This window comes from Eurytemora carolleeae, unplaced genomic scaffold, assembly GCF_000591075.1.
Source record: "Eurytemora carolleeae unplaced genomic scaffold, Eaff_2.0 scaffold92, whole genome shotgun sequence".
In the NCBI taxonomy this organism is placed as follows: Eukaryota; Metazoa; Arthropoda; class Copepoda; order Calanoida; family Temoridae; genus Eurytemora; species Eurytemora carolleeae.
Window position 1 is genome coordinate 452,609 of NW_019396280.1, and position 15,114 is coordinate 467,722.

The window sequence follows — 15,114 nt, forward strand, 5'->3', positions numbered from 1 at the left end:
ATATGCACATAATTTGCCATGTAAATGGAAGGATAGGGGGACCCCTAGCTTCGTGGGGATACCTGGCTAATTATCTTTTTATTTGGCAGATATAAACAATAAATCTGGACGTTAGTAAAGAGATTATACTATTAAGGTAATATATTGATGAACTATATAACACGTAAACAGAAATGCTTTAAACGCGGTTAAAGAATATTTACTACAGAGAACTTTTCCTTCCTCGTATAAGATGTATAAATGAACGTTGCTATTGCGACACCCTAAATCGTTCAACAAAAGTGATCCACCATTTATTTCATTACTTTCTTTATCTGGCACTGGGTAAAAGGGGACTAAATTCACTCTCTATATATGAGAGAAGTTAGGAGGAGAATGAATGATAAAATAGGAAAAGACAACTGCACACACAACTTTACAAACACAGTCAAATTCTCAACTCTGAATTCTTTAACTGCTATTTTTCTAATTTTTATTATTTGCTGACTTTAGATTTTAAATATTTACTGTTTTAATTTGTAGCAAATTCAAGACCATAGATTTATATTAACACAAATAGAACACAAGATGTCGTCTTTTCAAGACGCATGCGGCGTAGAACAGGCTCTACGCAGAATGTGCGTAACTCCTTTGGGCGTCTGCCTTAGGATCATTGTGAACGAAAAACCCCTAAATCTTGAAAATACGACATCTAGTGTTCTATCTGAGGTGTTATTAATCAATGACTAAGAAGTCTTTATCGCGGACTAAAAATAATTTTGAATGTCATAAAAAGTAACGATTCTATTTCATTTGGTATCTTTTATAACTTCTTTGAGACAAATATACTTTTCAGTTACCGATGATTGAATAGTATGTAAACGTTACTAACTTTTAGAAACAGCCACAGCTTCAGTTAGACGTTTAAAACCCTTGATCATTTCAAAAGCTTTAATTTTATATTGATTTTAATAAATACACTGCAGTTGTCAAAAATAGATTGATAGAATAAATTATTTAGTTGCTAAAAATGACAATAAAGAATCAATTTAGTGTTTACTAAAAGATTAATAGAATAAATATTAAGCCTATTAGTTGATAAAAATGGTAATTAAGGATCAATTCAGTGTTTACCAAAAGTTTTATGAACTGTCATTAACTACTTTATTAAAAGTTTCTTCATTAGACCAGTCCCAAAATTTCCTGTTGTAAGGAGCGGGGGCAGGCAGGCGGCCATAAGACAAAACATTTTCCCCTTCCATGCCACATAGTAGCTTTTTGCCTTCTGGCAGCCATAAGCCACAAAGCATAGAAGATCGAACGTCTTCTATGCCACAAAATTTGAGTCTTCCGGCAATTATTATGTTTATTATGTATATTATGTTATTATTATTATTTTGTGCATTGAAATTGCGATTTTCAAAAAAATCCAGCCACATCATGCAAAAGATATATATAAAGATTTCCCCTAAAAAATCTTTCCTCTAAATGGTTTATTTTTCAAAACATTATTTACATTAAAAATGATTCACCATAAGTTCATAACATACTTTTGGTGTTCAAAGGGGGTCAATAACCGAAAATGTGCACTGTTTAGTAAGAAAATTGTGAAATAGCTATTTTTTGGTGGAAATCTGTAACCCTTAGGGACAGTTAAGATTTTGATTTTCTTATCTTTTCTTATTCTTTATACTACCCAAAACAATTTGTCTCGGTGTCCTGAATGCGTACAATGATGCAAAATTTTCCTTGTAAAGAGTAAAGGAGTTTATCAACTGAAAACACAATATATTGTTTTTTTTTTGTATTTTTTTTTTATAAAATTCTAAAACTTTTTATGATTTTTAGGTATGATTTTTCGGATAATGTGACTGGACTTTTGAAAATCGCAATTTTAATCGACTATAAATTTATCAATTAAAATGTAATAGCTGTCGGAAGACTCAAATGTTGTGGCATGGAAGACCGAATGGTTATGACTTATGGCTGCCGGAAGATAAAAAAGCTAATATGCGGCATGGAAGGGGGAAATGTTGTGGCTTATGACTGGCCGCCTGCCTTCCAACTCTCTTTTAAAACTTTTGAATATTTAGATTAATGTACAGTATACACCACATCATTGATTTATTTATTTTTATTTTCTTTTGTAAACGTTTTTCAGTTTGACATAAAAAACAATAAAAACTTTTTTTTTTTAAATGTTTATTTATGATTTTGTAAAAGGAGAATAAGAATACAAAATACATTAGCGATCCAGAATTAACTAATTAACGACGACGGAAATATCTAAGCTCATATAAAAAGTCGATTTTTTGTGAAAGTCTTTTTTTAAAGAACTTTAAATTATTATATTTGAAATTTGAGCCACTTCATGTTGTTTATAATGGTTTAAAACGAATTGTTGTATGTTCCCATACTAAAAAATGTCACTATCACCTAAATGTTGCAGTTTAGAAGTAAACTGAGAAAACATAATTTTAGGACGAAAAATAGGTGTGGTAAACAACAAATTTTCCGTTCTTTGCTAAATTGGACTTAACTATCTTTTATTAAAAAAATGCATTTAATATACAATTAAATCATATTAAATAATATATGACGTTGCTTAAATTTGAAAAAAGTGTTTAAAGGGGTAAATAATACATTTGAAAACACAGAAGCAACGCTCGGACGAAAAAAGGTGTGGTCGGAAGAAATTATGGTGAGTTGTGACGTCATTTGTGGTGCGGACGAAAAAATGGTGTGGTGTGCCTTACCCCTGCTCACTGCAGTAATCTATAACACTACAATTACTGAAAAAAGTAGTAAGTTTTAGCTTAGAGTGGTATATGCTAAAGGAAATAAAATGTTTGTTTTTGTTGATGGCATTCTTTTAAAGGTTTATTTAAGGTTTACTAGCATAACCTTTAAAGGGACTATTTCAAGTGAACCTCCATTTTTAGAGAAACATTTCCGATTTACAATGGTACCCGTTAAGCCTTGTTTTGTCAAGAATAAATAAGATGTTTTCAGTTGTCTAGTTGAAAATTGATTATTATCAATCGTGGATTCCCTAAAAAAGTGACTTGCACATATTTGCTACAGAGCTCGAAAGAAATTAACAAAATGAAACACATTTCAGAATTAAGAACATCGATGTTTTCATCTTATCTATTTAAATAGAGGTTTAAAAGGTACTGTTGTAAATCGGACATGCCACTCTTCAACAGGAGGGTCACCACGTTTTAACCTTAAAAGATGATATTTTTCAAAAATACATTATATGAAAAATGTTTAGAATGCTAGAGCTTGAAAGGGATACAATTCAAAACTTGAATCAACAGGTTAGCTGTGTAGTCAGTAAAAAAAGAATTTATTTTTTTAACTGATTTTATAATTTCATTACAATTCAGTTAGTTCTCGAACACATAGCCCTAGCCACACCATTCCATTAGTCTACATCAAGGTAATAAAGGCAAGGAAAGTTAATTGGGGTTGCGTATTCTTTGCAGTCTGCGTACATATTGAAACCAGTTCTCTCTGGGCGGTATTTGTAAACAAGAATAGATGCATCAGTGTTACTCTAGTATCTTCAGTACGAAAAATGCGTACACCTCTGAAATAATTTTCCTTGCCTTATTACCTTGGTTTACATAAAGGTTTAACCCATAGACAAAGATAGACACTCAGGCAACTCATCTCACAAAACCTCCATTCCAAGAGGAAGTGGGGTTCATAAAGTACACATACTACAGAATTTGCAGGGTTTTGTTTTAAACTTCGATTTTGGCATAGGTTTAGATCATATATTTAGATCAAGCATTTAGATAATATATTTAGTAGGCATTTTGCCTTCAACTTAAACAAAAAATAAGAAAGTAAACAAAGGAAGAACTGGAAATATAGCTTGTTGGTGTGCCGGTTATGTTCAAATTAAGTGGTTCAAATCCTATGGATTGAATTAGGTCATACAGATTTACGTTATTATTTTAGTATGAACGGTGATAGAACTAGGGTTGGGAGATCATACCTTTCATCAGCATCATCTCAATCCCTCTGTCAGGTAATACATAGATATATAGATAGATAGATAGATAGATAGATAGATAGATAGATAGATAGATAAATAGATAGATAGATTGAAAGATAGATAGAAAGATAGATATATAGATAGACAGACAGACAGACAGACAGACAGATAGATAGATAGATAGATAGATAGATAGATAGATAGATAGATAGATAGATAGATAGATAAAAGAGACTCTTCATCAAGGATGTAATGCATTATATTCTTGCCCTTCATATACAAACATTTGAGATATTCCTCACATTCTGATCATACTTTCCAACAAAGTGTTCGAATTGTTTAACAACATTTCTTTTACCAGGTTTAATCAAAAGTTGCTTTATCAGAAGTAACCATTTTTAAGTAAAAAAATTAATATAATCAGTGCATTATTTTTTTCTAAATATGTAACAGCTAATATCTATATGTTTGGTAAATAAATGGTCAAATTGAACATGCTTAAATCAAGTCTGTTCAGAGTTTTTAAGAAAAAAAACATTTTAATGTTTGATTTCATGTAAATAATGTACAAACCTACTCCGATCATGTATTTTACTCAAGAAAACCGCTCTACAATAATTCATAATTAATGCTTGGCAGTTCGATATTGTTATTAGATTTTTAAAAAAGCTGTGAATTTGATGTTTGTACGTATTTGTTTAGGTGATTGAGCAGCAGGAGCCCTTAAGCTCTAGTTCAGGAACTACAGGTTAAATATAGAGTGAACGGCGATTATATCATTACAATGAAGACAACCTTTTTATTTAAATTTTGATTGTCAACAAGCTTTTATTGAATTGCAAGGTTACTAGAAATTAAAAAGAAGCTTTTTTAATTGACAGCTTTTGTTTCCATTTTTACATCCATATGCTGTTTAAAAGCTTGATATAAGTCAAAATTTAAATCGATGACTGTGTTTTTTACAGAATTATAATTTGATAATTAAATTTCAACTTAGCTGGCATTCTTTTATGTTGGTATTTTTTGGTCATTTTACCATAGAAAAGAACCAGCCATTTTGTTTAGGAAACGTTTTGTAGCAGGAAACATTTCTTACACAAAATTTTGCAAGTTGACAATTTTGAAAATAGCAAAATGAATGTAATATATATTAGTTAAATATTTTTTCTTCTGTTCTATTTAGTTTAATATTTACTTTTAAAACCTGATCGCTCATTTAGTATTTGAGACAATGTTTTTAAATTATATTTAATTCATGGATTATTTCTATGAAACAAAAAATTTAAGATTTTTTTCTTAAAATTCAATATTTTTATTCCAACAAACAGGTTATTTTTTCACACGATGCTAAAATAGGGGGTTTTAATTTACAATATTGAGTAAGATGAACATATTTATAAGTTCAAAGTTTAATTTACTATTTCTTTTTTGTTTAGGATCTGATCTTGACTCCGATGATGCTGGATCAGAATATTCACCAAGCGAACCAGAGGAGAAGGTGACCAGGAAATTTTAGACAAAAACCTTTAGGTCTTGATTGAACTTCACTTTGGCAGAATATTTATTGTGCATAAGTAAATAAAAAAATAAACTTACATTTGGTAATTTTCAATAGACGCCAGATTACTAAATAATGTTAAATTTCTCATGAACTGAACTGAACAAAGGAACTGAATACGTGCCACAAATTATATATATATTTAACAAAATTTAGTAGATCAAATAGTCTAAGTTTAAAATACCAAAAAAAAATTTAATTTGTTGAGGGGATGCATAAAAAACCGCAATTATAATCTTCCTTCACAAAATAATTTTGTTTAGATTAACAAAAATTCAATCATAAAAAAATAATTGAAGTATAAAAATGAATTAACTTAATTATTCCCAGCAGCAAAATAAAGAAAATGTTTTTACTGTGGAGCCCCTGATCTGCATACTGCAGTACTTTGTGTACTGCAGCCTGATTCTAGAACAATCCACCTTAGTATATAAACTCATATCAGGGTTAGTGCATGGGTACTGGAATAGGGTAAGGTAGTCATATAATTCTAGCTTCTGTATCTTACCTACGTCATAACCCGGTACAGGGCACAAAGTGGACACTGGCGAGTATATGCATAATTGTGATTGGCATTTCTTTGGCGGTCTGAGAATTCTCCACCAATAGTTTTAATCAGTGACGTCAGAGGATACGGATCTTCCTCCCGTACCGTATCGACCTTTCATTCGTGCGCGAGCCTCATTGGGATACCCTATTCCAGTACCCATGGGTTAGTGTATCACGTCTGGGTTAGTATATAAACCCCGACGTAAATTTTTTTCTCTCGGCAGCCACCTCACCCTGGTCAACCTTCTACACTTCAACCCTGTTTTTTCTTCAAGTACCTGTTCATAGAGAAGCTTCCCAAGGATTTGAGAGGCCAGCTGGCAACTATCAAGGTTGATGATTACCGTTTTATTGGACCTGAAGCTGACAAGCTATACAATTTGTTGTATCCAGATGGGTTTACTACTTACTCAGCAGCAGCTGTCAACATTGAGACTGAAGAAGTTATTGCTGTTTCTAGCCAGTCATCTGAGCGTCACAGACCTAAGAATCGGCAGAAGAAGAGTATATGAACCTGCTCTGGTAGTAATCAGGAAGGCAGGAGAGCACAGCCATCCTCCACTCAAGATGGTCTTTGTTACTATCATGAGAACTTTGGCAGTCAAGCTAGGAAGTGTGAGGGATCCTGTTCATTCAACCAGGGAAGCGCTATGACCGGCAGGAGGAGATAATTTCTTCTACTGCCGGAGAATTCCCTTCCAATGACCTCAAGCTGGTTTCTGCAGATGGATCTGCGATTAAATCATATGGTTCTCGTATACTACCAGTGAGATTGGAAGGACGTCATATTACTTGGTCTTTTGTTTTAGCAGCAGTTGACAGACCAATCCTAGGGCCAGACTTTCTGGGTGTTAATCATCTTATGGTTGACATCTCCAATTGACAGCTAGTCGACAGTTTGATACATGTTAAGTCATCACTGCCCCACCCACACCAGCTGAAGAAGAGTTTCATGCTGCACTCCTGACTGTGCAACCTGATTTCCAACCTCTTCTCTCTGAGTTCCCTGATGTTTTTTGCTCGCACATCAGCCCTTCAAAGCCTAAACATAAGATTGAGCACCATATTGTTACTCAAGGACCACCAGTTTTTGCCAAATCTCACCGCCTTGACCAATAACGCCTGGAAGTGGCCAGTTCCAAGCTATGGAAGAAGCAGGTATAATCCGCGTTCAGACAGTCCTTGGGCATCCCCTCTTCATATGGTGCCTAAAGCAGATGGGTCCTGGCGCCCATGCGGTGATTACCGCAGACTCAACAATGCAACAACTCCAGATAGGTACCCATTGCCAAAAATCTCTGAGTTTTCAGCTAGGCTGGCTGGCTGTACTATATACTCCAAGTTGGATTTGGTGAAGGGATGTTATCAAGTTCCTATGTACCCAGATGACATCCCTAAGACAGCTATTATTACACCATTTGGCCTCTTTGAATTTTTGAAGATGCCCTTCGGCCTGAGAAATGCTGCCAACACTTTTCAGAGACTGATGGACACAGTCTGTTGAGATCTTCCTTTCACATTCATCTATCTGGATGATCTACTGAGTGCCAGCACAGATCTCAATACCCACCTGGATCATTTGCGTCTTGTTCTTGAGAGGTTGCAGGAGGCTGGTTTGATTGTGAACATTGATAAGTGTGAGTTTGGTGTCTCAGAAACAACATTATTTGGACACCATGTTTCTGCTGATGGTATCCGCCCCATCATTTTGAAGCCATCCGCCAGTCTCCCCACCCAAGGACATTAAGGAGCTTCAGAGATTCATCGGATTGATAAATTTTTACAGGAAATTTATCTATGGGGCAGCCAAGTTTCTCCATCATCTTACCAATGGTCCGCAGAGATGGATTCTGCTTTTGCAAAGGCCAAGAATGTACTCATCTCAATACCAACTCTCATCATTCTGATCCAACTGCACATATTTCTCTAGCAAATGACGCATCAGATACCCAAATAGGAGGTGTTCTCCAGCAGTTGCACCTTGGTTCCTGGGCACCTCCAATGAGATATTGAATAGAAGGAGGGGGCAATAGGGGTTCCGTACAATTTGCTGTGACGTTTTTGGACTGCTGAAGAACTAGTTTTTGCACAACAACAATAATAAAGATTGTAAACAATAACACAAATGATAATCAGACATCTGGCATCTCTGGCGAAGTCGCACTGCTTTGCAGACCAGTACTTTAAACTAACACACACTCTTCTATTACAGACACACACTCATGACTACAGTCAAGGAAATTGTAGAACAATGTCGTCGATTATAATTAAACTTAAATAACGATTAGTTTATTGTAAACTTCCATCAAATTATATTCTTGGCATGAAAATTTGGCTTTACAGTGTTGACTTAAAAATTTAAATAATATATTACATGTATATTAAACTTATTTCTAAGTAAACAATTAACAATAAACAAATGTACTCTCCTAAGCTGTACAAATACCGAGATTCTTACGTACTGTATAAACCTACAGTACACACCTTCGGTATTTTAAACTGACACACACTCTTTTGGTACAGACACACACACATGACGTTTCCGCCCCCTGAACGATCCCCCTTAGTATATAAACTCATTGTATGTATATTATTTGAAATACAGTATTCTACAGTAGCTTGTCTTATTCACTTAAGACAGTAATTCTTCATTATATTAATAATATAAGCTATAGTTTAAAGTGCACCTAAGTTTTTAAAGGATCAAGAACAAGAAATGCAAGAAAAATACTTTAATTCTTTAAAGAGACTCTAAGCGAAATTTTCAAGTCACCATTCATGCAATAATGGAAATGCCCAAGAAACAACGGCACCCTTAAAAGCTTTGTCTGATCAATTATAATGGAATACCAATGTTAAAAAAACTTATAGGGTCACGTTAAATTACGCTTTAAAGTAACATTAAACTTTTTTCTGAGTAGATAGAAGATGAGGGTGAGGAGGATGGGGGAGGAGGGGATGACAATGAAGGAGAAGGAATGGATAAGTTTGATGATGGAAAATGTAGAAAACAAATTCAACAGTTGTGTGAAGACCTGAAAGACAAGCTGGAGTACTCTGATAGTGGTAAAGGATAAACACATGGAGATGCGCGTTGAACATCCTTTGTATGTTTTCGATTCCTTTTGAATATTTCAAAGCAAATCGTATTAAGCAAGTTTTTTTTCTTTTGAAAATGATTGGTTCGTTTTGCATTACAAATTTAGTATTAAGTAAAAAACTGCCCATCCATTTAGAAATTATTCTGATAAACATAAACTTGTGTCATAAAACGAAAAACAGCAACTTCTTGACTTAAATTAATGGACAATCTTTGTAAATTTAACTGACCCATACGCTTATGCCCTTTAAATCTTTATTTGATCAATGAATGTGGTGTGGAAGCTGTCTTTGTTTTTCTAACTTTAAAAGTGTAAATTTAAGGTCTTAGAATTTCTCTAATTGTTTAATTTTGGAGCACAAAATCCGCAAAGTTTTAAGAAGTTGTCCTTGTGAAAAATAAAGGGTATTGTTTTAAATTACGTACATTTAGTTCCTTTAAATAATGTTCAGGTGAGTTTCATGCCCCCGGACTGTGTGCTTTTTTACTCTCATTGGTCTCTCTTCTTCTAGTTCTAGCAACTATGCCTTTATCCCTCTACATGTGCATTAAGGTTTAATTAACGGGGATATATTTTCACACAAAAATTTTTTTCCTCCATATCCTCCCTGGAAAATGAAGGAAAATTTGGAAATCAATTCAATATTTTTACATACTAAAATTTGTTACTATTATTATTATTTTACATATTATTATTATTATTACAATAATTTTTATTTTTATTATTATTATCATTATTATCAATATTATCATCATCATTGTGATAATTATTGTGATTAGTATTAGTAAAATTATTATTTTCATCATTATTATCCTTTTATCATCATTTTTACAGGTTGTCCAGGAATATGAGCGAGCAGTTATTTTTAGATTGGGACGTCTGGTTCGAGGGGGAGCTAAGGAAAAACCATATCTAAAAATTTTAAAGTTTCAAATAACTTTTTATAATAGAATTTTAAAATAATAAATTGGTTAGTTCAATCGTATCGTACAAAACAGGAAACACAATTGTGAATCGTCTAGGGAACTTTTTTTTATCTGAATGGCCACATAGATTAACTTAGTAACCACTTATTTCAACCTATTTTTACTGGTCAGAAAAGAAACTTAGAAGCACCAAAATATGTTTTCTAGTTTTCACGAAGAAACTAAACTTTCTCGTTGCCAACTTTTCCAGTCTTCCATCCAACATTCGGTTTTATCAGTTCTCCAATCAATTTCATTGTTCCAGTCCTTCAGTTGTTCATCAAAGAGACTTCCGTTGTAATTTTATTTGACCTTTTATTTCCAGAGGGGTAGGCCTGTCCGATTAAAACCTTTGTTTTCACAATAATGTCGTTTTTCTCGATTTAATAGTGTTTAATTCTGATAATTTTTTCCCCTATAACTTCTGAAGCATAAATATGAAAAACAAAAGTCATTTTAATTTTTAAAGAGAAGATGATGGACATTGGACATCTCATGCAATCCTATAAGGTTGCCATTGTAAACCGCGGACATTCCAGTCTATAAATGGATGAAAGATCTAACAAATTAGCTGGACAACAAGCAAATTGAAAACATATTTCTTAAATATGGGTTTTAGGGTCCCGGAATTTTCTTTATCTTGCCTTGCATAGACACGTATAAAAAGGTAAACAAAAGAAAAAAATTTACTTTTAGAAAATATTCTAAAATGCAGAGAAAACAAATATTTCAGGTTGATCTAAGAACTGTGTCCTTTGATGTGCCGCCACAAGAGGTTTGTTGAAGAATTTAATCAGACTTTATCAGGCTTTATACACTCCTCTCCTGTTAAATGCAAGCTTTTAAATATTGGACGATCAACTTCGGTGTTCTGACGTTCTGTTTATTTTAAACCAACAAACCAACAAAAAGAAACGAACTGGCAAAATATATTACCACTTTATATACACTGTAAAACAAAAACATTTCGCGGATTTTATAAGAAGAAATTCGTGGAATTTTAAAATTGTCAAATTTTGTTAGAGGCAAATTTTTGAAAACTCGATCATCAAAATACCTTCCCTAGGGTCACGCGAGGTACCACAAAATATTTGGGCCTGAAAGGCTCAGCTGTTTTGGCGTTTATTGGATACAAACATACAGACAGACAAACAAATTATATATGCTCTCTTGAGTTACAGTTGAAATCAAGTAGATCATCAGTACTGTTTATGTGTAACACAACCCTGGAAGGAGGGAAGAAGTAAATTGTTCAGGATAAAAAATAGAACTGGGATTTAGCTTAAAACTTTAAGCTATTTTTATTAACATGATAAATTGCATAACTTTTACGTTGTATAACGCAATTAACGTTGTAACGCCTGAACTCATCGTGGCCAAGTGTTTTTTTGTCTATTGTAAAATTTTTCAGAATTCATTAAAAAAATTAGAATAATCACAATTTTTTTACAATGTAAAACAAAAAAGGTGTCTTTAAAACAACAATTAAAAGCTAAAATTATGGCTTGTAGAAAGGGAGCCGAAATCCAATATAAACTGATATTAACATAATTCCACTTTAAATGAATGAAACAAAGGAATTCTTGATCAAAAGCTAAACTTCCCAGCAAACACAAGTTATGAGTTGGAAATTTCTGTCGTGCGGTAAAAAAAATTGTATGCACTGGGATACGTCTAGTTAAACTATTGGGTAGCGTAATGAAATTGTATGAAATTGTATGCCCTGAGCTAAGTGTCTTCACTACGTGAGCACAAACGTTACATTATTTGTCAAGAATTCGTCAGTTATATTTCAACACTGCTTACCTGTAACAGAAAAATGTAAAAAAGATCTAGGCTTTAGAATCAATAAAAAGGATTTAATAAAAATGGAAGGATTATCTTATGATATAAATATTTTTTATTTTTCTTACAAATTTTAGTGTAGTATTTTAAAAAGATGGTGTATATGATGTTTATGGTGTTTATGTATAGTATACCTATTTCCGTCCCTCCATCAGATTACTGCATATGGAATGTTCTTTTTAACCCTATGTCTGTTTAAAGTGTCCATGTCACCCTCGACTAACTACGCTGTTTATCAAAGCAATGGGTTTTTGACTAAAATTCTGATTTTCTAGCCCGCCATCTTTGCAACCCGGTTATTGTAGACCTTTCATATTTCAAACTAAATATTCTGTTAGATCAAATAATCTAAGTTTAACATTTCAAAGGTCTACGCCATCAGGTTGCAAAGATAAAGCCTCATACTTAAAGTTCATAATCAATTTAAACCTGATTTCGTAGACCATTGATATTTCACAACCTGAATTCTTCTAAATCAAACAGTCAATTTTTTTTGATATTAAAGGTTTTCATTATCGGGTCACAAAGATATTTTTAGAATTGTATAGAGTAATTAATTTATTAAAAAAAACCTTTTCAGGTTCTCTCGCGTGATTCTGTGACAGTAACAGTGGATGCTGTGGTCTACTACAGAGTATCTAACCCTACTATGGCCACAAATAATGTGGAAGATTATGGTCATTCCACGCATCTTTTAGGAGCTACCACACTTAGGTAAGGACACAATACTGGTGTTTTTTATCTCGTAAGGAACTACCTCGTATAACTAAATTAAATAAATATGTTAAATATCAGGGTTGGAGAAGTACATTTGTTTTGTTCCTTTAATTCAAAAAGCTGGTCCTACAAGGTTAAAACAATTAAAATATGACAATTTCAAGATTAATATGCGTCTTCTGTTTTAAATTTTAATGTGACAAATGTTTTTTATGTCAGAAACGTGTTGGGAACTAAATGTTTGGCAGAAATACTCTCTGAGCGTGAAGAAATCTCTCATTGGATGGAAACTACTCTTGATGAGGCAACCGACCCTTGGGGAGTTAAAGTAGAACGAGTCGAAATGTAAGTAAAAACAAATGTTATGTTAAATATGTTGTATTTCATGTTAAGCTAAAGTAAATTGCACGTAAGATTAAAATCGTATGTTTTCTACAAAAACAAAGTTAACGAGAAGAAGAAAATTGTTTGGAAATTCTACAACATATGTAACCAAATTACTTTTTCTTCATACTTAAGCGTAAAATAAAAAACGAGGAGCAACAAGGTCACCAGTAATTTTGCATAAAGTTGATTTACTCCTTCTTTTCGGTTTGCAGTTATTTTTGACTAAAGCTTTGCTGATAAAAAATTCTTCGCAGTTCTAACAGTTTGTTATATAAAAAAATACACAATTATGCTATCAGAAAAAGAAAAATTTTCGTCCTAGAGTTTAGCAGAGTTGGGTTTGATTAGAGAAGATTTATTTATTTATTTACAAATCTTATTATGATTGAAAATCACAAAACTGAATCATCGACAATAACACTCAAATCTAGAATCTAGACATTTGAAAAAGGTCTTTCGGACAAATTACTGGAAAAGCTTTGTGACCTCATAAACCATTAGTTCTGATTTTACGCACAAGTATGCAATGCAAACGCCTCAAACAAAAATAGAGAAGTATTTTTGCCAATTACTCCTTTTGAAATTGAGCTAGAAACAAGTTTTTTGCATTATATATGTCTAGGGCTAAACAAGTATAAGTGAGCTAGTGAGGCAAAAACAAAGGCCAAGTCGTTGATAAACTTAAAAGTCAAGGCTATCTAAAAAGTCAATGACTAAGTTCCAAGACCTTTAATATTTCAAAATATATGCCATGTTTGATCAAATGAAAAAGTTTTCACCATCAGGTTTCAAATATATAAGGATTAGAAAATTACACTTTGTAAAAAGTGTGCATTTTCTTTAGTTTAATTGTGCATGGGATCTGTAGGTCAAACCCTGATCCCTCAATATTTTCTAGAACTAATAATCTATATCCTCCATATAAACCTTAATATATTCTGGAGATGAAGATTGTGGCCAAATATGTAGATGACCCCCTCCCCCCCTCTCTCCTTCTCTCATCTCCTCCTCTCCCTCTTTAATTCTCTTGATTTACGTTTTATTTCGTCGCAAAATTTCAATTGTCCAGACTACAAAGACCCACATGTTACCAGTAAATTTGGTATTGGCAAAATTGTTTTTCATAAAGTTTGCCCTAAAAAATTCTTAACAAAGCTTATTATTAGAAAAGATGTTCGTTTACCGGTGATTTTACAAAGAGCTATGGCAGCAGAAGCAGAAGCAGCTAGAGAAGCCAGAGCTAAGGTATCTATTGGAAGTTTTTGAAATTCAACAGTCAACCTTCATTTTTAAGGAAGTTGGTACGTAGTACGTGTATTCCGTAGTAAACGGATAATTAACGAACCTCTAGTTGTAAAGTTGCAGGTCTGGCCTTCAGAACGATACCCTTGTAATAAATATCGTAGCAAACCCCAAATTTATAAACCTAAACACACCTCGACATATTACGTTGAACATTGTAACCCAAATACGTCAAACCTGCTTTGCAATTAAACCTAACTACGCTTATCAAACTACAAAAAACTTTCATAAATGTAATCTCTACCATATGAATTCAAAATAAATTTCAGTTGGAATAATACTCCGATTGATTATGGTGTGAGAGTAATTTTTTCCTCATTTAGCGAAGGAGACAGACCTGAGTTGTATTGGTATTAATAGATATAGACCAGGGAGATACAGAGAGTATTGGATTGAGTTGTATCTACAAAGACAGATACCTGAGAATACAGAAAGTCGTATCCGGATTGATATTGACTAACAAAGGAATTGAGTCTTTGCCACAAACTCTGATTTTCTAATCACTATATCTTCGGAACCAAATCTTGCAGACCTTAGATATTTCAAACTATGAATTCTGTTAGATAAATAATCTGAGTTTGAAATATCAAAGGTTTACAACATCGGGTTCTAAAGATATTGAGGTTTCAATATTTGATTTTGTTCCAAAGACTCAATTCCTTATTGAGGAACTTTTTGTTCGAAATTGAGTTGTATCTTGTA

At 33.1% G+C, this 15,114-nt stretch overlaps 1 protein-coding gene across 1 annotated transcript; it reads left to right on the forward strand.

Annotated features, from left to right (window-relative positions):
- LOC111700060 (stomatin-4) lies at window positions 1–14,376 on the forward strand. The gene is made up of 13 exons (XM_023470878.1): window positions 1–136; window positions 3,257–3,302; window positions 3,952–4,021; window positions 4,691–4,736; window positions 5,425–5,486; window positions 9,017–9,161; window positions 9,648–9,748; window positions 10,031–10,096; window positions 10,781–10,828; window positions 10,895–10,936; window positions 12,587–12,720; window positions 12,943–13,068; window positions 14,277–14,376. The coding sequence occupies exons 3-13, from the start codon at window positions 3,953–3,955 to the stop codon at window positions 14,374–14,376; spliced, it is 939 nt and encodes a 312-aa protein (XP_023326646.1). The 5' UTR covers window positions 1–136; window positions 3,257–3,302; window position 3,952.
- The last annotated feature ends 738 nt before the right edge of the window (window positions 14,377–15,114 follow it).

Excerpts from the sequence above, each read along its gene's own strand:
- LOC111700060 (XM_023470878.1), top strand. The coding sequence starts at position 3,953 with ATGAACGGTGATAGAACTAGGGTTGGGAGATCATACCTTTCATCAGCA. Across the intron at positions 10,097-10,780 it reads TGGTTCGAGGGGGAGCTAAG|GGTCCCGGAATTTTCTTTAT; the intron begins GAAAAACCATAT and ends TATGGGTTTTAG. Across the intron at positions 12,721-12,942 it reads TTAGGAGCTACCACACTTAG|AAACGTGTTGGGAACTAAAT; the intron begins GTAAGGACACAA and ends TTTTTATGTCAG.